Raw genomic sequence first — 25,535 nt, forward strand, 5'->3', positions numbered from 1 at the left:
GGTCCTTCACCCGATCTGCTCTGCCTACAGGTATGCACAGAGGACAAAACTCATCTGATCACCCAACGGCACTGAGGTAGACATTCATTTATTATTACATTCAGAAAAAAAGCTCTAAAATACTGATGTAAATTCACAAGTCATAAATGTTCTTCCTCTCCTCTGCAACCCCACTGTAGGAGGTTACTGAAACAAAGGCAACATCTCTGCACGTTTTTGAATCCTTTAAAAATACACATAAGGACACCAGAATATGAGACCTTCAGGTCAGCAAGAGAAGCAGAAATATCATGTTTTTTCCACAGTGTTTTGTCCTTTAAACAGGTATCGATGTGGATGGTGGCTGTTCCGCTGCTGTGTGTCAAAAGAGTTTAATATTTCTAGAACATGGCAGTACTGTAATCCATATTCACAAAGAAAAGTACATCTCTTTATCCTTTTTGCAAAACAGTACATTTGTGTTTCTGTAATGAACTACAGCATTATAGAAGTTTATAGCATAATTAAATGCCATCACTGAAACTAATTTTTATTCTCCTCTTTTAATGGCTGTACACTGCAATTAATACAAAATTAATTTTTGTATTAATAATTAAATGCAAAAAATGTAAAAGCTCTCTTTTTGCTGAAAAATGCTGATTGATCAATCACACACAGCCAAGGTCTGGTTGTCTTGTCCAATCATATGCATGTTCCTATCTCAAGCTCCGCCTCTGGCCTTCCTCTGAAGGCGGGTCCTGGTGGGTTCAGTCTGGACTAGGGGCTCCTGGACAACGGTGGCCGGGTACTTCCTGCCCAGGAGCTCCACCTCCACCTTCTGACCAATCGTGGCTAGGTGGGTGGGGAGGTAGCCAAAGGCGATGCTCTGCTGCGTGGTGTAGCTGTAGGCCCCTGAGGTTGTGTTCCCGACCACCTGCAGGATCATGGATATGGATTCATAAAGATACAATATATCAGCTTACATCCACAGTGTAACAGTTCCAAAATTATTTATTTCCTTTGATTTCTCAGTACTAAGTTCTCGGACGATTGTGGTACAGTAATTTACCTTTCCACTGTGCCAGATGGTCTCGTTGCCCTCGGGGTCCACATCGTCCGTGTCCATGGTGAGGTAAGAGAGCTTCCTTGTTAGTCCTTGGGACTTTATCTCCAGTAGTGCCTGCTTCCCAATAAAATCTGCAGGCTGACACACATACACACACACACACATGCACACACACACGCACAGACACACACAAACACAGACACACACATACGCACAAGCACATATGCACAGGGAGAGGGAGAGAGAGAGAGAGAGAGAGAGAGAGAGAGAGAGAGAGAGAGAGAGAGAGAGAGAGAGAGGAGGGGGGTCAGATTGTGTTGTTTTTTATATTAAGTCAAAAAGACTTTAGGACATGAGTAAGATAAGAAATCACAAGAAATCTCACCTTGTTGAGTTTGATGAAGTAATCCAGTCCAGCCTCAAGGGGATTTGTATCACAATTCATCTAAACACAGAAAAGCCATCAATTTCTATTCAGGTATAACAGCTGAACCTCATGAATGTGTTTGTTAAATATGGGTCTCTCTCTCTCTCTCTCTCTCTCTCTCTCTCTCCCTCTCCCTCTCCCTCTCTCTCTCTCTCTCTCTCTCTCTCTCTCTCTCTCTCTCTCTCCCTCTCCCTCTCCCTCTCCCTCTCCCTCTCTCCCTCTGAGTTACTAAGTGTGTATGTATAGGCATGTGTGCATATGTGTGTGTGTGTGTGTGTGTGTAACCTCAGCTCCCCAGCCCCGGAAGCCTTTCTCCAACCGGAGGGAGGCCATGGCGTAGGTGCCAAAGTTGTCGATACCCTCTTCCTGTCCCGCCTCCATTATGGCCTGGTAAACCGTCGCCATCTTTGACATGTCCATATACAACTCCCATCCCAGCTCCCCTTAGCGGATATAAAAGGGTATGTTCATTTCTCTCTTTCTCTCTCTCTCTCTCAGACACACACACACACACACACACACACACACACACACAGGTCTGGGTTGTTCATTTCCTTGTCTTAATGTATCAATAGAGCACAGAACATTTCTATAATAATATAGGTTACAGGCACTAGGTTTCAGGCACTAGGTTTCAGGCACTAGGCTACAGGCACTAGGTTACAGGCACTAGGCTACAGACACTAGGTTACAGGCACTAGTTTAACACTAATTTCCTTGCGCACAACACCATGGCAACTGCAGTGTGTCAACAGCTCACATCATATCTGTCAATCCAAAGACCTTCAGGCTTTAGGCTCAAAATGGTGAGGCTAGAAGGCATGTTGTCACATCAAATACACACACACACACACCCAGACAGACAGACAGACACACACACACACCCAGATAGACAAACACACACACACACACACACACACACACACACACTCAGACAGAGAGAGAGACACACACACACACCCACACACACACACACACACACACACACACACACACACACACACACACACACTCAGACAGAGACACACACACACACACACCCACCCAGATAGACAAACACACACACACACACACACACACACACACACACACACACACTCAGACAGAGAGAGAGAGAGAGACACACACACACACACACACACACACACACACTCAGACAGAGAGAGAGAGAGACACACACACACACACACACACACACACACACACACACAAACAGGAACAGCACATAGCACAGACACCTGTGCACATACACTCCACATTTATCTACATCTTAGTGACTGGTGGTGGTACTGGGGTTGCCACATAAGGCAGAATTCCCCTTGCATATACCTGTGTATGATATCCGTATAGCTCGGAGGGAGATGCCTGCTAGCTCGATGGACTTGCACTGGAGGAACCTGAAGGCTCCATCACTCATGTCCTCACTGGTGAGCTTCTGTAGGACACGGCGTGAGCTCGGTCCAGCCACACCTAGCACTCCGATGTCATCGGTCACATTGGAGATGTCCACGTCATATCTACCATCACATCTCTCTCTCTCCATCCATCTGGTGGAAGAGGATAAACCAGAACAACACAGAATTATATCATGTGGATTCATTTAGAAAATTTTCTTCTTTTTTTGATGAAGGGTTTATGATGTGATATTTAACTCCCTTGAGCAAGCGTGTTATAAACTTGGCCACAAGGGGTCAGTCAAAGCACACATACTGAGTGGAAGCTGAGTGAGTGGAGCCCACTGTGCTGCTTTCTGATTGGAGCAGAGGGGAATTACTCAGACTGAGGTTTTACATCACTGGAGTCTAAAACAGGGCCTCACTAACACCAGATGGAGCTGGACCATATGGACTACAATAGCTCATAAGCAGTGCTAAAGCGTGCTTCTCTGAGGTCTGCTTCCTGGTCACTGTAAGGTCTCATGACTGTGATTCAGTCTCCCCTGTGATTATAAAATGTCTAGAACATATTGAACAGATGCCTGAATGGGTGTGTGTGTGTGTGGGAGGGGGGGGGGGGGTGTGTGTGTGTGTGTGTGGCTAACCTGAGATCATGCAGTTCTGATCCTGAGCCAGTGATGAGCATAAACTCTCCAGGTGCAAGCTGGGTAATGGTGAGCTCAGCATAGACACGCCCCCTTGGAGTCAACATGTGACTGATGTTTGTTAGACCAACCTGGCAGGTGTAACCATTATGACAGTTTCAACCACCCACACAGGAGCACCCAAAACACTCAAAAACCATCACCATCTTAGTACTCAGTATACTCAGTACTACAGGACAGAGGGACATTTTGTGCTCCCAAAATCAACAAATCCTTATCTTCAAAACTACAAACAATGACTTTCATAGTTGTACAGCTTTAAGACCAGACAGCACTGCTTTATGAATACAGCAGTGACATGTATGACACATTACTATAGAACAGGGCTAATCAACTATATTTTTCTGCAGGCCAAATTTGGCAGATAGCTCTGACCTGTGGTCCGGGGGGGGGGGGGGGGGGGGGGGGGGGGGCGCAACACTCGTGACACAGTGTTTTTTCAATAGCCCTGAAATAAATGCTCTGGTTTAAAATTAATTCTCCCGTCAAAATAAGAAAATGTTTTTAACAATTTATTCTGGGTCTGGATGGGATGGCATTTGGTTCGTTGGTTGCGGACCACGGAAATAGAAAATTGCAGAGTTAATCAGGAATGAGATTGGGTCCGGACAGGACTGCGTTCGGGTCCGGATCCGGGCCGCTGTCCGCCTGTTAGTGACCTCTGCTATAGAATATTCCGGTGGTTCTGGAACATTCCAGGACATTCCATGACATTCCAGTCCGGTAGGGAAGCTCCTGATACAGTAGAGCTGTTAATCGTCTCCCTGTCTCCAACATGCGTCTCACCTTAGGCATGGTGTTGGCAAACAGTCGGTCCAGCAGCTTATGAGAGTCCTTCCCTTTGACAATGAACTTGCCAAAAGGTGAAAGGTCAATGACTCCCACTTTCTCCATCACGAGCCGGCACTCACGGCCAACCGGTCCAAACCAGTTTGTCCTTTTGAAACTGGGTCTGTGTAGAGACAGAAAGAGTGACACAATACTTTTAGTTCGATGGTCAGACTGAGGCTCGGACAACATGGCCCGTTCAGCAGAATATGAACCTAGGAATGCCGTAACAAGGGTGTGGCTCTTTGCAGACCCTAGGGATAAATTTAAAGCTATGGGTTATGTTGCATTCGTGAAGAAGGTTTGAGGCCATAATTCATCAGTACTACTCATACAGTGTATATCCAATGCAAAAATGTTGTAATTCCTCTAAGAAGTGCAGACTATCATTTTCCAGAGAAGTGCATCACTTGGAATGATTTTAAATGAGGAGTTTTTTTAGCCATCATGGAGCATAGCATGGCAGCTTGAACCTAGCCCAACAGGAAGCTGAACCTAGCCCAACAGGAAGCTGAACCTAGCCCAACAGGAAGCTGAACCTAGCTCAACAGGAAGCTGAACCTTGCCCAACAGGAAGCTGAATCTAGCCCTAAACCTAGCCCAACAGGAAGCTGAACTTTGCTCAACAGGAAGCTGAACCTAGCCCAACAGGAAGCTGAACCTAGCTCAACAGGAAGCTGAACCTAGCCCAACAGGAAGCTGAACCTAGCCCAACAGGAAGCTGAACCTAGCTCAACAGGAAGCTGAACCTAGCCCAACAGGAAGCTGAATCTAGCCCTAAACCTAGCCCAACAGGAAGCTGAACTTTGCTCAACAGGAAGCTGAACCTAGCCCAACAGGAAGCTGAACCTAGCCCAACAGGAACCTGAACCTAGCCCAACAGGAAGCTGAACCTAGCCCAACAGGAAGCTGAACCTAGCCCAACAGGAAGGCAGGCCTGCCAAAGGCAGCTCCTCCTCTTCCAGATCCACATATGATGACATAAGCTTACTTTACTCTCAGGGCCTCTGTGTGAATTAAGGGAAGGATAGAAAAAGAAAGAAGTCAGAAAGAGTGAGAGAGAAAAAAAGAGAAAGACAAAAACAGCAAGAGATCCCCTTACGACTTTACTGCCCTTTGGAAACTTGATAGCCACTTATTTTAACCTAACAGAACTTTTGTAGGTATTTATCTTTTCTCTGAGGTAAATTAAAGGCCCATCCCTGAAACCTTCTCAAAAATAATTCATGTTGCTTGCTTGATAGATAGATACATAGATAGATACATAGATACATAGATAGATAGATAGATAGATACATACATACATACATACATTGTTCGAAATACTGAAGGAGAAGCCAGGTCACATGACCTGGGGGGATATTCTTATTTGTTGAGTCTTATTTGGTTCATGGGGCAACTAGAGTATTCAACCTTTTTGGGAAAAGATGGGACATATAATATTATATAAATATAATATTTAAAATTTTGTATCCTGGGCCTTAATGTTGACATTTTTTGTTCAGTGCATGGTGTTATTCCTGAGGGTTTATGGAAGGCGATGTATGCTGAAGATTTCCTTGGTTGCATGTATAAATTCAGCCACTAGATGGTGCTAGCTCTGAATTTTACTGCTCCTGTGTGTGGGACGAGAGCTACTTTGGATATGTGAGGTTGGCCCTCACTGGGGAGTGCACTCTCAACAAAGATCCACTGTTTAAACCGGATACCAGTTTACTCCATCTATAGAAATATTTCCAAAACTGTACATGTTCAGTCAACACTGGCCTCTGTGTATGTATGTGTGTGTGTGTGTGTGTGTACCTATAGCCCACATCGTCCCCTGGCTTGTGGAAATAGTGGGGCTGTTCCCAACCTGTGTGGAAGCCCATAGAACATTTCTCCTTCAACAGCTGGTAGACTCCACTCACTCTGCATGTGGGCCGCCCGGCGAAGCGTTCCTCCTTAGGGTAACCCACTGAGAGAGGGACAGGCACACACATCAGCGAAACACGTGACAGGTAGACAGGTAGATGGCAGGTAGACAGTGAACATGAAATCCATTCAGATATAACATGGGCAGGTAAAATACCTAACTAACAGAATACCCACTTACCTGCTAAATCCACCTAAAACTGTTCATTGTAACATTTTTGCCAGAATAACGTCATCGCGCACATTTGCTTACATGAATATCTATATAGTACACAGTACAGACTTTATGCAAATGAGAGGAACAAGATCTCACGAGCTTAGGCCACACCCTCCAGGCTAAACCACACCAGCTTACGTCTTCACCACACAATGTTCACCACGTCTGTTGCCCTGCTATGTTTGAGCTGTTTGAGCTTTTCTGAGCCATTTGAGGGTGCGTGGCACTTTCACGTACCGACGTTGTTAAAGCCATAAGACTCTCTGGCTTTTGCACACATGTACGGCACTGTGGTCCACTTGCTATAGCGGTTTGGGTCACATTCAATCAGGTCGTAGGGAGGTTCACCACTCATGATCCAGTCACCGAGAAACTTCCCCACTCCTCCTGCGTGGATGATGCCATACCTGAAACGACCATCGAGACCATCTACCCAAAGGGTTGGAGAAGTTCACCAGTAAAACTGATTTGGGCTGAAATGTGCCTTCTCGGGAAAAACACATGTTAAAAATGTGCTTTACAACTTAAAACCTAAAAACAGCAGAAACATGATCAGGATAAATACGTGTGAAGGATCCTGGTCTTTTGACCTGTATGGTACGCGAACGATGATCAGGTGTGATGCTACTGCCCGAAACCCAAGCAGACGAGTTTGAAGAGCGTTTACCCAAAACCGATAGCAGTCCAGTAGTTTTGGACCCCCTGGTGCGGTCCGATCATGGGTAGCAGGTCCGGGGTGTACGTGATTGGCCCAGATACAATGTTGATGATGTCAGCATGCTTGAGGACAGGAACCATCTCCATTGCCATCTCGACATGGTCCATTATGCGGTCCAGGTCCGATTCAAATAGCTCCTTACCAAAACCTTTGAGCACATGCAAGTGTAGATGCAACACACACACACACACACACACACACACACACACACACACACACACACACACACACACACACACACACACACACACATACAGTGGAAGCTATTCATGAAGGGAGAATTGGAGTAACATTCACAGATATTTGGATCCATTGGTGCTGTTGACTTATGAACATGGAGACATGCTATTTTCCTGATAAAGTAATAAAATTATGGTTCAGACTAAGTCCTGCTTCACCTGGTGGGACTCCATCTGTCACCCACGAGTCTTGCAGAACCATCTTCTCCTGTTTCTCGTAGGGGCCGAAAAGCAAGCCGTCCCTCTCTTGCCTGAGGTAGTATGAACCCTCCAGGTCCCGAATGACCGGAAGCTCCTTCTTCAGGGCTTTCACCTCAGGAACCGTCGCCGTGACCACATACTGGTGATGGACAGGAATGGTGGGATGATCCAGGCCAATCATCTGGCCCACCTCCCTGGCCCAAAAACCTGTGGACCAATAAGATCACGATAAGCCCTGGAGAGGCTGGAATGTGACGGAAAACCTCCTCAAGGAGGAGAAGTGGATAAGTGGAGATAAAAACATTATCATTTAGACTGGCCTATATTTATGTTATTCTATTTCATTTTTTTCACATATGAAAGACAGTAATGAATCATGATATTTCATACATTTTCTTTATTATTGTCATCTAAAACTTTTATGTTTAATCCTCTTTAAATGTAAAATACATTTGGAATCAAGGTATAAAGTGTCCCTAAATGTCGACCCTCATCTTCACTGGTTCCTGTTAGAACCGGAGGCCAGGATGTTGGCTAATGCAGGCATTTCCTGGAACAAGGCATCAGTGTCCATGGATCCCAGCTATGCTAACTGCACCCCTCTTTTCAAAGCACTGTGCTCCATGGTTCATGGGGTCATATGTGTGGACATACACGTGACCTTTTGTGTTCTCTCTCAGAATCTCGATCTGAACCTCTTGGAGAGCTGAGCAAGGGCTGATGTGCATTGTGGGATAGAAACAGTGGGTAACTTTCCCCACAGAAAGCTCATTTCTAAGATTAGCAGTGATGGGCAACTATAGGAAGGTTCAAGGTTGTGCTAAGCTTCTCAACATTCAAAACTGTTGAGGCCATGTGAACCTTTAGACACGAATTTGGTGTGAAAAAACAACAGCTTCCTGAACTGTGTCCAGTCAATTCAAACTGCAAAAGTTGAACTCCAGCTAACATCTAAACCATCTGAAGGTCAATAAAAGCAGAAAGGATGCACCTGAACACCATCTAGAAAACCAGAGCGAAGGTTCTGAACATTTTTGTGAAAATCCTAAACCTCTAGAGATTTTTTCAGTTCCTTATTATATATCAATTCAAAATCAAAGATTTCTGCACAAATAAAGCAAGACAGTCCAGGGGTCGTGACTGTTGCAATGCGCTCTGCTGATTGGCTGTATGAGAGGATGAGGTTGGTATATAGTGTGTTTATGATTTCAGTTTTGGCAGTTACTACTGTTTTCTAATTTTACCTGACAGAAAGGTCATCATTTTAACGAGAGCATTTTATAATTTAGTAAAAACAAAATATTTAGTTTAAATATAAGTTCCTGACAAAGTCAAAAAGTCTTGATGCAATAAACAATTTTATGTAGTACATTTGTGCATTTAAAACCCACAAACAGGTCAGTCACTACCCTAACACTTGAGGAAGGTTATAAAATGGACAGAGAATGTAAATGAGAGACAAACATTATGTGCGATATGCACTACCTATGAATCTTCTCACTCAAGTTCATTTCTGTAAACTAAGAATCCTCATATGTTCCAGCAGTATATCTACAATCACTTATTATGATTTCACCAGTTAGAGATATTCCAGAATGTTCCCTGGGCTAACCATCTGCTTCTGATTTCTGGGGAGAACCCTGCTTCTTACAGTTTCTACCTCCTGATTTATTCTAATATATAATAAATATATTGATAAGCAATATAGTGGACAGAAGCACCTTGTTTGCACTGCCACAGCTGATAAAAGCCCTTAGTCCAAAACATCCTGTTTATTTACTATCGTTGCTCAAGGGTCATATGCAAGCAGATTCTATTGGTTAAGAGCTGGCTTGATAACAAGATGTGATTGGCTAATATGGAAGGCGGCAGCATGCGGCCTCCCAACATAAATGGGCTCAGTTAAGTCATTCCTTACTGCTGATGTAGTGGTGTAGCCTACCGCACCACAGAAACAAAACGTGCAGGGTAGTAGAAAGAGTTTCAGGAATAGTTGTGTTTGTGATGATAAAAGCCCCTTTCCTGACCCAAATAAATCCTCACGCCTACAGAAATAAGCACATTACCCACACACACGCACACACACACACACACACACGTAATATTTACTAGGTTGTCACATCGAGCAAGGTATAATAAATAAACCTTTAGCCTAACAGTAACCTTAAACCTAACCTAACCCCCCCCCCCCCCCCCCCCCCGGTTTGGACTAACCTGCAGTGTTGACCACACGGTTGGCACGAATGGTGCCGTGGGGGGTCTGGACGTCCCACTTCCCATCGGGGGTGGGGAGGAGGCCAGTGACGGGGGCTGGGTTGTAGAGGTGGGCACCATACATGCGAGCGCCAGCCGCAAGCGCCATGGTAAGAGAGTACGGGTCAATGTGCCCATCACCGGGGGTATAGAGGCCTGCCAGCACCTTAGAGAGGAGCACATGGGGACACGGGTTTTTAGGTCCGCTTAGTTGTGTAGCACTACTCACTGTTTCTGGGTTTGACACAAGCACAAATGGGCATGGTGCCCTCATCTGAATGGTCTCTGTGTGACTAGTATTTGTTTGTTTTACAGTATAACAGTTTTACAGTTTTTTATCCAGGTACCGGAACAGTTTTTTTCCAAAAGCTGTCACACTCCTGAACTCTGCCTCGTGAATTCAAACAATAACACTGGTCTGAACCCCAACACATACATTAAACACCACCGAACACTTTAAAACGTCACTACCAGTTCCCCGTTGTATATAATATACATATATATTAGGGGTGGGACGCGATTTAAAAAATTAATCGAATTAATCGGAAGCTTTGTAATTAATTAATCGAAATTAATCGCATTTTAATCGCATTTCAGTATTTAACATGAGAAATATTAATTTAAGTTTGAATGATGAATGAATCAATGAACATAATCATAAACTCCAACATCTTGTTTATTTTTCCACCAGTCTACTACGAAGACCAATATATGTGTAGTGTGCAGAAAACAGTTCAGAACATTGGAAATTCTGACCAAAAATGTTGTTTAATTTAGGGAGTTTTGCTCAGGATATCGGAAGAATTTAAGTAAATCAGAAGATGTTTTTTAATACCATTTTAGATGGTAGACTTTCTTTAATTTCCCAGGCCTCTGCCATAGGCATCTTCATAGTGCCTAGAAGTGGTCTTCTGCATGCTCAAAGCAAATGACTGGATCTTCATCATCTATAGATTCATCATCTATAATATGAGCTGTCACACCAAGATCATTCTTGTTGCTAACAGAGGTCCAGTGATCCCCAGTCAGAGCCACATTTGTGGCACTCTTCACAATAACCTGTTTTAATTCTTTCCTCATCATACAGCTGCTGGATTTTCTTCGACATTGTCTTTCTGGGGTGAGTTTCCCAAAACGTTCTTAGTGCCAAGTACTTCGTCACCTCGTTCTTACGTACGAGGTTAAGAAGTACTTGGCGCTAAGAACGTTTTGGGAAACTCACCCCTGGACGGTAGTTCGTAACTTGCATCAGTTGACGCAATTCGCAGCGCTTCTTGTAAGCATTTATCTTCGACCACAGAGAGCGGACAACACAAATAATGTGACGCATCATGTATAAACGCGTGCGGAGTCGCGCGCTACGGCCATTCGCGAAAGTTTAATCCAGTCTTAATGGTCCAATGAAGGTCATTTAAAAACCAGGACGTTTCCTCACAGGATGTGAATTACGGACGTTTGGTCACCCTATCGTACTAGGAATACATTTAGCAGCTAAGTTATCATTACTGACCTGCGCGTTAAGCTGGGCGTACACTGTGCGATTTTTGGCCCATTTTCAGCCGATTTTTCACTCGTTTCGGCTCAATCGCGTGTCGTGCATCGTATAGTTTACACAGGTAAACGAGGAGCGATTCACAACTCCCGATCAGAAATCGCAGCGTCGCAAGAACATCAAACATGTTTGAAATTCAAATCGCTCCTCGTGAGAGTATCGCACTGTTGAAGCAGCTCCACGAGCCGACTCTCCCTGCGATTTTGTACAGTTTGAGCTGGAGCTGAGTACACGATTTAAAATATCGCAGTGTACGCCCAGCTTTAAGCCTGGTTTTTATACTTTCGCGAGCGACCGTAGCGCGCGACTCCGCCCACCTCGCGCGACCCTGCGCGAGCGGTGTAGGCGTTTATACTTTCGCGAACGTCGCGAGCGTCGCTGCAGTGTTCTCCGAAACGATAGGTGGCAATAGGTGGCAGTGGAGAATAAAAAACCTCTGCAAAACCGGGGAAAGAAAATTTTTACCTGACCAGAGACCGTATATATACACCAGGCATCAAACATAAATATGGCTTTGCAATGTTGTCCGAAACGATATGTGGTAGTATAAAGAAACACCCCTCAAAAAAAGGGGAATGAACATTTACCTGACGCATTTTGATGTTGCTTTGTGTTTCAGGTTTGAAAAGTGCTGGAATTTAGGCTAAAGTACATTAAAATGTTGAAATTACGTTAACAAATACGAGCCTCTTGTAATTCCAGGACGAAACATGAGAGAACGTGAAGACGTTAAGATTGAGCGTTTTGAAAATAAACAACCATTAAATAATGTGATAAAAAGCGAATTATTTCGAGTACATGTATAAATATTTAACTTAATTAAGTTTAACGTGCTGGGAAATATTGAAATGGACCTTTAAAGTGACGTACAAGTGCTTTAATTCCACCTTGATTAGGTGTATGAACCCGGCAAACATGACTTTGTCCATCGCGCTGAAGCGCGGCGCGCGCGCGAAGTTACAAAATTCGAGAGGTGCACGACCTCGCGAGCGACCGTAGCGCGCGACTCCGCCCACCTCGCGCGACCCTGCGCGAGCGGTGTAGGCGTTTATACTTTCGCGAACGTCGGGGATTCGAGGAAAAATGGCGGGTTGAGCGGCTGTTTTTTAAGAGCTCGCATTGCAGGTCCTTATTTTTTATATTTCTTGTAAGTTAATTCTCCACCAAAATTGCTGAAATGGCTTCCCAGAACATCAACAAATCACTCAAGCCTAGAGTTGACTCGAAAAAGAAAGAAGCCGCTTCCGACAGAGACCACGGTTACGCCATGGACATCGCCACTAAAAGTAAAAGGGAACGAGGTGACTCGACGCCCTCAACGCCTAGCAAGACACCAGGTGATAAGCGGCTCCGTTCTGGGGAAGAGCAAGAAGAGGAGGAAATATCTCTTAAAGATATAATGAAAGGTATTGTTACGCTTGGAGAGAAAGTGGACAATATTGAACAACAGGTTATGCACACCAGTGTTATGCTCGCTAACCTAGCCAAAGCGGTGGAATTTAATGCTAACGAAGTTAAAGAATGTAAGGCTAAGGTTTATGAGCTGGAAAAGCAAAGTGACAAATTACGAAAGGAGAACGATGATCTTAAAAAGAGGCTCAGAGAACAGGAAAGGTACAGAATGAGATGGAGCCTTCGCATAAAAGGCTTGAAGGAGGAAAAAGGTGAAGACGTCAGGGCTTTAGTCATACAGACCCTGAAGCACATCGTTCCTGAGTCCGCAGCCAGAATGGAGGATGACGTGGATGTGGTACACCGACTGGGACGTAGGTTGGAAAATAAGCAAAGATGCATCATCGTGTTATTTACACGAAGACTAACAAAGGAAGAGGTCTGGAAGAAAGCCAAAAAGTCCACCTACTGCAAAGAACTGGGCATCCGCTTTGCTGAAATGTTACCCAAAGAAGACTGGGAGGAGCGAAATCGTCTGTGGCCACAGATTGATGAAGCAAGGAGAGCCGGAAAGGTGGCCTACTTTCGTGGCCCCTTTGGGTATATTGACGGTCACCTAATTGGTTTTGAAGGTATGCATACTAAATAAGGAGATGTAGAATTTGCAAAAGGTCTTGCTCCTGCGTCTCTTGAGTTCATAACTTGTACAGCTAGCTTACTGAGTATCATCTTCTGGTACTCAGTTTAACTGAGCTTTTTTCTTATCTTTCTATTTACAGTTTATTCTTGTATTTTTTGTGTGTTGTTTCTAATGTTAAAACAGAAAATTTCACTTGGTTCACTCAATGTTAGAGGTTTAAAAGATATGGTTAAAAGAAAGGCATTATTTTTGTTTTCAAAAGGACAGAATTCAAACTGTTTATTTTTTCAAGAGACTCATTCTTCCAGTACAGATGAAACCTTTTGGGCTAATCAATGGGGTGACAGGATTTTATTCAGCCATGGTACAAACCGATCAGGTGGTGTTGCTATTTGCTTTAATAATTTTCCCGGAGATATTCTGACATACAAAGGAGACAGAAATGGACATTGGTTAGCAGTAGCGACCCAAATTGATGACTTAGTCTTCATTCTAGTTAATGTGTATGGTTTTGGTAGTGACAGTTTGAACCGTAATTTACTGGATGAGTTATCTCAAATTATATTGGAATTTACAACTCGGTATCTCACTGACCATGTTATTCTAGGTGGGGATTGGAATATAACTCCGAATGAATGGCTGGACAGATGGCCTCCAAGATTAGGCAGACAACAACATAACACTCTGTTAAGTACTTTCATGAATGATAACAAATTAACTGATGTGTGGAGAGCATTAAATCCAGGGTGTGCTGAATATTCATGGATAAAACCTAATGGGCTTTGTAAGTCAAGACTAGATTATTGGTTGATAAGTGATTATTTCTTAACAGGCACCGCAGTATCTGCAATTTCTAAAGCACCGCTATCTGACCATTGTTATGTTAGTTTAATAATAGGACCTACAGCACAGACGAGTAGACATAAAGGCTATTGGAAATTTAATGCCAGTTTATTAGACAATGAGGACTACTGTGCCAGGATTAAAAAGATTATAAAGGAAGTTGAAGCTGATCACTCAATTGTAGAGGATGCGAATAAGTGGGACTTTTTGAAATACAAAATACGTTTAGAGACTATATATTTTAGTAAAGAACTTAGAAATAAAGAAAAACAATATGAATGTGATTTATTCAGAGAAATTAATCAGTTCTGTAGCTCCTCTGATTCAACCAGTCCATATTTAATTGAACTACAATCTAAATTAGATGCTTTATACCTTAAAAGAGCACGTGGTGCCTTTATTAGGGCGAGAGCTAGATGGATGGAAGCGGGAGAAAAAAATTCTTCATACTTTAGTCGATTAGAAAAAGGCAGACAACAAAGGAACTCTATAACAACTTTATTAATCAATGATCAGGAATGCAATGATGGTAAGGCCATAGAAACAGAAGTTTTTAATTTTTTTTCTAATCTATATTCCTCCCACTTCTCTATCGATGACTCCAATTATCTCTTTCAGAAAATCAAAAATAAGACTCCACAAATTGAAGAGTCATTTAAAAATCTATGTGAGTCTGAAGTCAGATTAGAGGAACTTGAGGTAGTGGTCTTTAAAATGCAATTAGACAAAGCACCAGGTACTGATGGTCTAACTGCCAATTTTTATCGTTTTTTTTGGAATGATATTAAAAATCTTTTATTTAGGACTATAAATACCTGTATAATGAGAAATACATTGACTCCTAGTATGAAAGAAGGTTTAATTTCGTTAATTCCTAAATCTGGTAAAGATAAACGATTAATAAACAATCTCAGACCAATCACTTTGTTGAATACAGACTATAAAGTTCTCTCTGGGGTTGTTGCTGCAAGATTAAAAAAGGGGATCTCTACAATAATTAGTGAAACTCAATCTGGCTTTTTAAAAGGTCGCTCAATACATAATAATATTCGACTTGTATTGGATTTGCTTGACTATAGTGACTTAGTTAATGAAGGGGGTCTTATGTTATTTTTAGACTTTTATAAGGCTTTCGATTGTGTTGAGCACCCCTTTATAATGCAGACTCTGACTTCTTTTGGTTTTGGACCGAAGTTTCTTAATATTGTCGGAACGCTGTACAATAACATTAACAGCTCGGTCTCTTTGACTTATGGTACGAGTCCTAGATTTCAGGTTAAAAGAGGTATAAGACAGGGTTGTCCTTCTTCCCCTTTATTGTTTATTATGGCGGCTGAAATGTTGTCAATTTTAATTAAGTCTAGTAATATTGAAGGGATTAACATATTTGGAAAAAATATTTTGATAAGTCAATTGGCAGATGACACAACTCTTTTTTTAAAGGACAGTAGTCAAATTCCATTGGTGTTACAAACTATAGATTGCTTTTCAAAAGCCTCTGGTTTACAATTAAATATAGACAAATGTGAAATTCTAAGTGTTCATGAGTGTCCTCTGCAAACACTATATAATATAAATGTAAAGAAAGAAGTGAAATATTTAGGAATTTTGATTTGTAAAGATAAAACGGTATCTGAGAAGTATAACATTCATAATAATGTTGAAAAATGTGGATTAATTTTAAGAAAATGGATTCCAAGGGATATCACTATCTTTGGAAGAATCCTCCTAACCAAAATGGATAGTTTATCCAGGCTGATCTATCCTGCATCTTCTCTGGCGGTTCTGCCTGGCATTATTAAAGACATAGACAAACTCAACTTTAATTTTGTATGGAAAAATAAATATCATTATATTAGAAAAGAAGATCTGGTTAAAAACCATGAGGAAGGTGGTGTTAATGTAATTGATTTTGGCTCCATGAATGGTGTTCTTAAACTTAATTGGCTTAGAGCATTTTGTAATGATTCACAATCCTTCTGGTTTATCATTCCTAATTTTGTTTTTCAGAATGTAGGTGGAGTTGATTTTCTTTTGAGATGTGACTTTGTCTATAATAAATTACCTATCAAACTGTCAGATTTCCATCAACAGGTCCTGATGTATTGGAAACTTCTGTACAAACATAATTTTACACCACATAATTCTCCTGTCTGGAACAACAGATATATTTTGTTGAACAGAAAATCTGTTTTTTTTGAGAACCTGTTTTCGAAAGGAATTTGGGCCATTTCACACTTTATGGATGACAATGGAACTATATTATTGTTCAAAGACTTTTGTTCGAAGTTTAATCTTGTTTTTGATGTGAAGATTTACAACAAATTGATAAAAGCGTTCCCAGCTGTTCTTAAATCTATGGTTAAAGAAGATGTATGTAATTCCAAGACCTCTCCTGTTTTGAGCCAACTCTATATAGAAGATATAGACTTTAAAGATAAAAAGATGACTAACAAGTTCACTCGGAGATTGTTACAGAAAGTGTTATATCCTGGTCAGGTTAAGAGGCATTATATTCTAAATGATTATGATCAAGATATAATTTATAAAATTAGAACTAAATACATTTCGTTTCCTCTTCCTCCAAAAGTAAAGGAAGTCCATTTTAAAATTCTAAATGACATCTATCCAACTAATTCTTTTTTAAAGTCTAGATTTAAATTTGATACTCAAGGGTGCTCATTCTGTGATGGTGAAGAGGAGGATTTAGATCATCTTTTCTTTCAGTGTCATGTCATACAAGACTTTTGGTGTAGTATTTGGGATTGGCTCCAAGGTCAAGGAATCGATTTGCCGACTTTGAATCTGACAATAATTAAATTTGGTATTTATCTGCAGAATTCCAGTGCAGAATTTGTAATAAATAATTTAATATTAATGGGAAAGTTTTTTATTCATAAATGTAGATTTTTCAAAACGAATCCTAATTTAGGTTATTTGAAAAATTTTCTTAATTGTTTCTTGGAGTCTCTAATTTTAGTTAAAAGTAATTCTGCTCAAAAACTTATTTTTTTGATGAAAAACTTTGGTCTGATGTAAACCTCTATATAATATACATGTTTTATTATGTGTTTTATTATTTTATTTATTTATTTATGTATTATTTATTTATTTTTTTGTTCATATGCTACTCAACTTATTTAACTGATTCCTTGTATTACCATTTGTGCCTTGATTTTGTTTGTAAGCGATTATTGTAAATAAAGGGAAAAAAAAAAAAAAAAAAAAAAACTTTCGCGAACGTCGCGAGCGTCGCTGCAGTGTTCTCCGAAACGATAGGTGGCGATAGGTGGCAGTGGAGAATAAAAAACCCTTGCAAAACCGGTGAAAGAACATTTTTACCTGACCAGAGACCGTATATATACACACCAGGCATCAAACATAAATATGGCTTTGCAATGTTGTCCGAAATGATATGTGGTAGTATAAAGAAACACCCCTCAAAAAAAGGGGAATGAACATTTACCTGACGCATTTTGATGTTGCTTTGTGTTTCAGGTTTGAAAAGTGGTGGAATTTAGGCTAAAGTACATTAAAATGTTGAAATTACGTTAACAAATACGAGCCTCTTGTAATTCCAGGACGAAACATGAGAGAACGTGAAGACGTTAAGATTGGGCGTTTTGAAAATAAACAACCATTAAATAATGTGATAAAAAGCGAATTATTTCGAGTATATATATTAATATTTAACTTAATTATGTTTATCGTGCTGGAAAATATTTAAATGGGCCTTGAAAGTGCCGTACAAGTGCTTTAATTCCACCTTGTATAGGTGTATGAACTCTGCAAACATGACTTTGTTGATCGCGCTGAAGCGCGGCGCGCGCGCGAAGTTACAAAATTCGGGAGGTGCACGACCTCGCGCCGCGACAGCGCGCGATGCCCTCGCGCACGGGCGGAGCCTCCGCGATTACGTCATTTTCGCCGCGCGGACCCTCGCGCCGCTCGCGGCGCGTCGAGTATAAAGCCTGGTTTATACTTTCGCGAGCGACCGTAGCGCGCGGCTCCGCCCACCTCGCGCGACCCTGCGCGAGCGGTGTAGGCGTTTATACTTTCGCGAGCGTCGCTGCAGTGTTCTCCGAAACGATAGGTGGCAATAGGTGGCAGTGGAGAATAAAAAACCCCTGCAAAACCGGTGAAAGAACATTTTTACCTGACCAGAGACCGTATATATACACATCAGGCATCAAACGTAATTATGGCTTTGCAGTGTTGTCCGAAACGATATGTGGTAGTATAAAGAAACACCCCTCAAAAAAAGGGGAATGAACATTTACCTGACGCATTTTGATGTTGCTTTGTGTTTCAGGTTTGAAAAGTGCTGGAATTTAGGCTAAAGTACATTAAAATGTTGAAATTACGTTAACAAATACGAGCCTCTTGTAATTCCAGGACGAAACATGAGAGAACGTGAAGACGTTAAGATTGGGCGTTTTGAAAATAAACAACCATTAAATAAAGTGATAAAAAGCGAATTATTTCGAATTTTTTCGAGTATATATATTAATATTTAACTTAATTATGTTTATCGTGCTGGAAAATATTTAAATGGACCTTGAAAGTGCCGTACAAGTGCTTTAATTCCACCTTGTTTAGGTGTATGAACCCTGCAAACATGACTTTGTTGATCGCGCTGAAGCGCGGCGCGCGCGCGAAGTTACAAAATTCGAGAGGTGCACGACCTCGCGCCGCGACAGCGCGCGAGGCCCTCGCGCACGGGCGGAGCCACAGCGATTACGTCATTTTCGCCGCGCGGACCCTCGCGCCGCTCGCGGCGCGTCGAGTATAAACCAGGCTTAAACCAGGCTTAAACCAGGCTTTAGCCGCAACATGTTTTGCGTTGAGGTGGTAACGAAGGGTGGAAGTGCTCCTGTGATAAGCGAACTCCTTCCTACATAAAGTGTAAATAACACTATTTTTGTGAAAGTTTCTTATATTTAAATTTCCCATCCACCAGCGTAGCCTCTTCAGTCATCTCCATCATGATCATCTTATTGTGTGTCCATAATCTGTATGCCCGGAACTCGCGCACTGAGAAACATTCCACGGTGCAAAAGTGTCTCGTCCGTTAAATGCGTTAAAATGCGTTAATTTTTTTAGTGCGTTAATTTTCCTGTAATTAATTAATCGAAATTAACGCGTTAAAGTCCCACCACTAATATATATATATCCACCATAATATATTGACTGTATATATATATTTTTAATACTCTGTATATTACTGTAATAACCTATACTACCTCAATAATCTGTATATTACATTTATCTGTAAATCATCTGTATAGTACATTCATAATCTTCATAAAACCTCGTATTACACTTGTAACTGTATATTTTCCCTATATAACATGCATAATCTGTATATTAACCCATATCCTGTATATATGTACATCTCTATTTCTATATTTTACATATTTATATTCTGAATAAGCACTTCTGGATGGATGCAAACTGCATTTCGTTGCTTTGTACCTGTGACATATGCAATGACTAAGTTGAATCTTATCTTATCTTATCTTATAAGCTTTATACTGTTTTTTTTTTTCTTCTTGTGACTGACCACCAATTGTTTTCATAAATTTATTTGTCTCTTGGATATACGGAGTAGATGTGTGACTCTGACTCAGCTTGAGAAGGTTTGTTGGTGTTTTGCGGGCGTGTGTGTCTGCTAGGGAAGCACAGGGATCCCAGCATGTGCGTTTTCTGTCTGTATTTGTCAAGGCATCAAATATACTTGTATCTGCATTCGACTAAAAGCACATTCATGTTGGACAATGGGGTAGTGGTTGGGGAACATGAGTGTCAAAAGAACACTGCTAGCTATGGAGGTAACTTAGCTAGAAGACCACGGCGCTAATGATGGAGTTAGCCAGTTATAAATCTTACTGTGTGCCAAAAGAAGAGAAGTCTAACAGGCTGTGTTCATATCTCAGCTCTTCTCAAGTGTGTGCAACTTGCCTGTTGGCAGTGTAGAAGTCAGGCAGTAAACAGGTCTAATTATCTCAAACGAGCTCCACTACGTCTGTGTCTAATAATTTGAAACAGTAGCGGATTAACTTGTCTAGAACGGCCATGAAGTGCGATACAAGCTGACTGAACATTTAGGTGTGTGTGTGTGTGTGTGTGTGTGTGTGTGTCTGTCTGTCTGTCCTTGTGTGTGTGTGTGTGTGTGTGTGTAGAGCTACATTGCCAGCACCCACCTTGTCCATGTTGAGCAGTGGGCAGAGCTCCTGGACCTTCTCTGGAGGGATGAGGAACTGTGGAGTGGGGTGCCAGTGGGTTCGGGTCATCTGGTACTTCATCTCGTCCAGTCGAGACGCTGACGAGGCGATGCGGATGCTCCCTGGCTGATGGAAGCCCACCGCCTGCAACAGCAAACATGTTATGCCACATTGCTGCCTGGGATACAAACCCACAAACATTACTGGTGTGGAGCTGAACCTCGGTGACCCAAACGAGCAGTCAAAACAATCCAAAGGTCAATGTAATTCCTACAGCTATGTACAACAGCTTTGATGGTTTTATCTCTCACTTTTAAATAAAGGTGTCATTTGTCACACTATTGCAATTCTATTGTATTTAACCTGATGAAGGAGTCTTGCTTTCAGTTTGCTCTGCAGGTGCCCGGTGTGATCAGGTAGGTGATGACCCCTGTTAAGGTCGCAGTCGGAAGGCACGACTATGTCATACCTGGCCGGTCTCTGCTTCCAGCTGCTCATAAAGCTTTATGCTGTAATAGTGAATCTTCTTCAGGTTGATCCCTGGGTGGTAATATGTGGTCAGTCCAGCCTGCAGAAAGAAATGGCACCACCATCAGCATTATCAATACCAACAGCATTATCAATACCATCAGCATTATCAATACCACCACCATCAGCATTATCAATACCATCAGCAATCAATACCACCACCATCAGCATTATCAATACCAACAGCATTATGAATACCATCACCATTATCAATACCATCACCAACAGCATTACCAATACCATAATCAACACCATTATAATTAACTGCTTTTGGAGGTCACCCTTATTAGTATGTTAATACTAATCAACATAAATCGTTGTTGCATTGATCTCTGTGATCAAAAATCTCAAAAGCTTGTCATAATACAGATCTTTTTGCATTTCTCAAAACATCCTGGAGTTTTGGACAATATTAAGTGCATTTCTTAAAACAATTAATAGAAATATCGCCACACAGTGGATTACCAGCAAAAAGTCATCAATCCCTTGTTCATGTAACAAAGTATGCCAATGAACATGACTGTGTCACCAGAATAACAAACCGGTGTGTCATTGATTATCAAATCAAATCAAATCAAATATATTTGTATAGCGCTTTTCACAACATATGTTGTTGATTATGAACATGATGGTCATAGCACTCAGCCATGTTGTCATATATCGGTGGACTCTGTAAACATTTCCTGATGGCTAAAGTTTTGAGGACAGTGATTGAAAATGCACAAGGCTGCACACGTCAACCTCAATAGTACAAAGTTGCACACGTGGGAGATCGATTGCCACAGACTAGACTGGATTCACAATCATGCCTTTACTTATTGAACAGTACTGTACTGCATTGACAGACCATGTCAAGAAATACAATCATAACACTCCACATCACTACAATCATAACACTCCACATCACAAAGGAAGAACATATTAAATTAGAAATAGAACATAGGAAACAGATTGAACATGCAGCCCTGTATGTAAAATTACAGTGAAACTTTTCTAAACGCCCTTCACATTCCTGTGTGTTGCACCACAGATTTACAGGCTGTAACTGTTTCAGCAATGAACTGATGCCAAGATGTTCTGGCGGGAAAGGCCAGTTCAACAGAGAACAAGAATAACCATTTGCTTGATTACATCAAAGGTATCTGGCATTTGTTCAAGATGACTGACAAATTGATTTTCATGTGAACAAGTGGCTGGATTATGTGCAGACTGTACAAGTCATTCTGAGAAATTCTGTTCGGATCCAGTAACTCTAATGCACCAAAGTAAATAAGAAAAATTGTAAGCATTAACTGTATTTACACAGGAGCATTTCATTAAATAAATGAATTAATGCATACTCAGTGAGTCACTATTAAAATGAATTAAATGTAAATAAATGTGCCATATTTGTCAATTGTGATTTTTCACCACAACTGAATTTTTTTTTACCCATCTGTGCAGTTAGAACACACACACTAGTGATTACTAGGGGGCTGTGGATCACACGTGCCCAGAGCGGTGAGCAGCCCTAGCCCAGCGCCCGGGGAGCAGTTGGGGTTAGGTGCCTTGCTCAAGGGCACCTCAGTCATGGCCTCAGGCCTGGGAATTTATCCCACGACCCTCCGGTCAGAAAAAATGATCATGAATTAACCTCAAAAAATGAATGAATGAATGAATTAACCTTTCATGGCAGCTTCAACTGCCATGTTACAAATATTTCCCCCATTGATTCAATTAGATGGAACCAACCCGAACTTAATCGATCTGGGCCAGCTGGTGATTGGGCTGCTGACATCACGCCAGCTAAAACGAGGACCACAATTTTGGCCCCTGGTCACCACTGATGGTAACATGAGGATGTGCTGAGGAGGTGTGAGACCGTATGAGTGTGTAACTACAGCACAGAGTGTTTACCTCTCTTAGCAGAGCATGTGTGTGCTGTGACTGTGAAGAAATAGCCATTGGGGGGTGGTGTTTTCCAAGAACAAATAATTAAGCGAAATCCACAACCAGACACCAGCAGAAACCCTTAAACATACTCTCTCTCTCTCTCTCTCTCTCTCTCTCTCTCTCTCTCTCTCTCTCTCTATGTCTCTGTCTGTCTGTCTGTCTGTCTGTCTGTCTCTCTGCTCCTCTTCCCTCTCTCTCCTCTCCAGTAATACTGACTGAATGTTTAAGCCATTGTTTAACACTGACATCTTTAGCTGACATTGGCAGTTTTGGTTTTGACAGGTGATCTTCACCATACCAGCTTCTTGCAATCAAGAGTTCTACAAACCACCTTTTTGTTACCTTGAAAGTTGACCGTTCAATCTGGACCCACTGAAACACTGGGCAGTATTTAATTTAGATAACCCCCTGCACACGAGGTGGGTGATGGCTTATTAACCAAACGTTCCCATCCAACAAACCTTATTGTATTCATTTACCACTCTGAGGTTTTATTTTTACAACAGGGATAAATCACTGGTCAAGTCAAAAATGCAAATGATTGCCTGTTTCAGTGTTTTGTCAAGGCATGTGGCCAACCACATGATCAGCAATGAGACAGATATTAGCATTCGCTAACAAGCTGAAGCCAGAAGACTGAAGCACGTCACAACTCTAATATCAACAGTCTCTCCAGACCTCTCTCCCACTGCCGTGTCTGAACTGTCACAGTCTGCTCGCGCTCCATTTTCAACTAAATCAGTGCCTGTGTGCACGTGTATTGACGACAGTATTGATTGTATTGTAAAGTCAGGCTCTTTTAGGGTGGAGGACATGATAATGTGATGCCCCTTGAGGGTAAAAGGTTAAAAAAAAACATTGCTGCAGATAAAGAGAGTCGCCATTTAATTCTAAACACTCATGCAGGAAGTTTTTTCAATATCTGGTCATAGTGCACATTGGTTTTTTTTAAAGGTGTAAATGCGATGTGAAGCATGTGTTTCAGTCCATGACTAGTCTAGGCAGTTGTAACAGGTATGTTTTTATTCCTTGATAGTATATTGTCATTAGTATTGATCCCCATACTAATTGTGGAATTGCGGGGCGGAGTTTTGGAGCTGTTCGCTGGACGTACCGCGTGCCAGGTGGACCCGGCAGTCAGCTCAGACTTCTCCAGGAGCACCACGTCCTTCTGGCCAAGCTTGGCCAGGTGGTAGGCCAGACTCACACCTACGCATCCTCCCCCGATGATCAGAGTCTCTGCTGTATCCTTCAGCCTCTTCCGCAGGACTCCCTCACCACCATCACTGAGGAGAGAGAGAGGGAGAGAGGGAGAGGGGGATGAAGGAGGCCGCGGGAAAGGAACGTGGACAGGATGGTGAATGATGACACGAAAATGACACAGAATCATTTACAAAATAAAACTGGCTGATGGTTTTGATGATGTTTCACTACATGAGATTAATAGCAAATCCCACAGGAGGCAACAACAGAACCGATTACCTGTTTGCTCGTGTATGATCAACAGTTTTTCACCGTATTTAACCCCTCTGCGGTGCACGAACCCCCTGCCAGAACACCACGTAACCCACTAAATCAAAGGGCGCTTAGGGTCCCTTACGCCCCCTTAACGTGGCGCTCTGCGCATGTTTACAAAGACAGACACACCAGGTAACATTGTCTAAAAAATGATTGATAAATGCATGTATTGTTTGTCAGTGCCCTCTGGTATTGATCTTTGTTTTAGTATTTTTTAATGAAATAAACTGCGATTCCTCAAAAAAAAATCCCCATCTCTGATCGTATGATGTAAAACGGTGAATCAAATAAACTCTGCGTACGCTTCCAGGTATTCCTGCTCATTAATACATATCGTATTACTATTTGAAAAACATTTTCACAGGAGTGTCGGCTTTTCCAAAATCATGCGTATCAAGCAGAGCCGTAAGACCCAAACTGTCTCACCTCTCTTGCGCGCGTCTCCCTGACGTGCAGCTAACGTTCCTCTCTGCAATTCGCCCAAGTCTTTTACACAAGAGCAAATCTCTCCTTATTCTCGTGTTTATTGTGGTTAGAATTATGGACATGTTGGTCAAACCTGTCAGAAGAGGCACGCCCAAAAGTGAAGCGAACTTTTAAACTTCCAGGCAGACTAAAGTCATCCATGCACATGAAGGGTGAAGACCCGCCCCCAGGACCTGGGGAGACTAAACCCATCCGGTACCGCAGTCCACATTTGATATCCCATGTTAACCGTTAAGCTCCCATGACCTGGTTATTTAGGGACGTATCTTTGCTGCAACTCCAGTTAAACTCACTTGCGGTCTCTCATACTAGAATATATATATATTTATTATACTTCTTTATAGCACCCTATCAACTTATTGCATTTTGCATATTGATAACTGCATTTCAGAAAACTTTTATGTGTCAAAATGCAACCGGAGCTTGTTTTTTTCCTCTTAGGAAATGCTCAAAGTTGAACTACGAAACAAAACGTTC

General features: G+C 41.8%; 1 protein-coding gene across 1 annotated transcript; it reads right to left on the reverse strand.

Moving 5' to 3' along the window:
• Positions 1–72: 72 nt before the first annotated feature.
• Positions 73–25,243, reverse strand: dmgdh (dimethylglycine dehydrogenase). Its single transcript, XM_076988864.1, has 16 exons — positions 24,999–25,243; positions 24,169–24,340; positions 21,064–21,162; positions 20,574–20,738; positions 9,905–10,109; positions 7,649–7,897; positions 7,200–7,398; positions 6,770–6,939; positions 6,205–6,358; positions 4,360–4,525; positions 3,514–3,644; positions 2,802–3,019; positions 1,758–1,915; positions 1,431–1,490; positions 1,049–1,183; positions 73–913 (listed from the first exon to the last, which is right to left on the reverse strand). Exons 1-16 carry the CDS (start codon positions 25,118–25,120, stop codon positions 701–703), a joined length of 2,616 nt encoding a protein of 871 aa, XP_076844979.1. The 5' UTR covers positions 25,121–25,243; the 3' UTR covers positions 73–700.
• Between the last annotated feature and the right edge of the window lie 292 nt (positions 25,244–25,535).

The sequence above is a fragment of the Brachyhypopomus gauderio genome, unplaced genomic scaffold, assembly GCF_052324685.1.
Source record: "Brachyhypopomus gauderio isolate BG-103 unplaced genomic scaffold, BGAUD_0.2 sc64, whole genome shotgun sequence".
Taxonomy (NCBI): domain Eukaryota; kingdom Metazoa; phylum Chordata; class Actinopteri; order Gymnotiformes; family Hypopomidae; genus Brachyhypopomus; species Brachyhypopomus gauderio.

Coding starts and splice junctions, on each gene's coding strand:
- dmgdh (XM_076988864.1), bottom strand. CDS start 25,120: ATGTCCATAATTCTAACCACAATAAACACGAGAATAAGGAGAGATTTG. Junction 3,020..3,513: donor TCAGAACTGCATGATCTCAG/GTTAGCCACACA, acceptor CTCTTCCACCAG/ATGGATGGAGAGAGAGAGAT. Junction 1,491..1,757: donor TCCGGGGCTGGGGAGCTGAG/GTTACACACACA, acceptor TTCTGTGTTTAG/ATGAATTGTGATACAAATCC.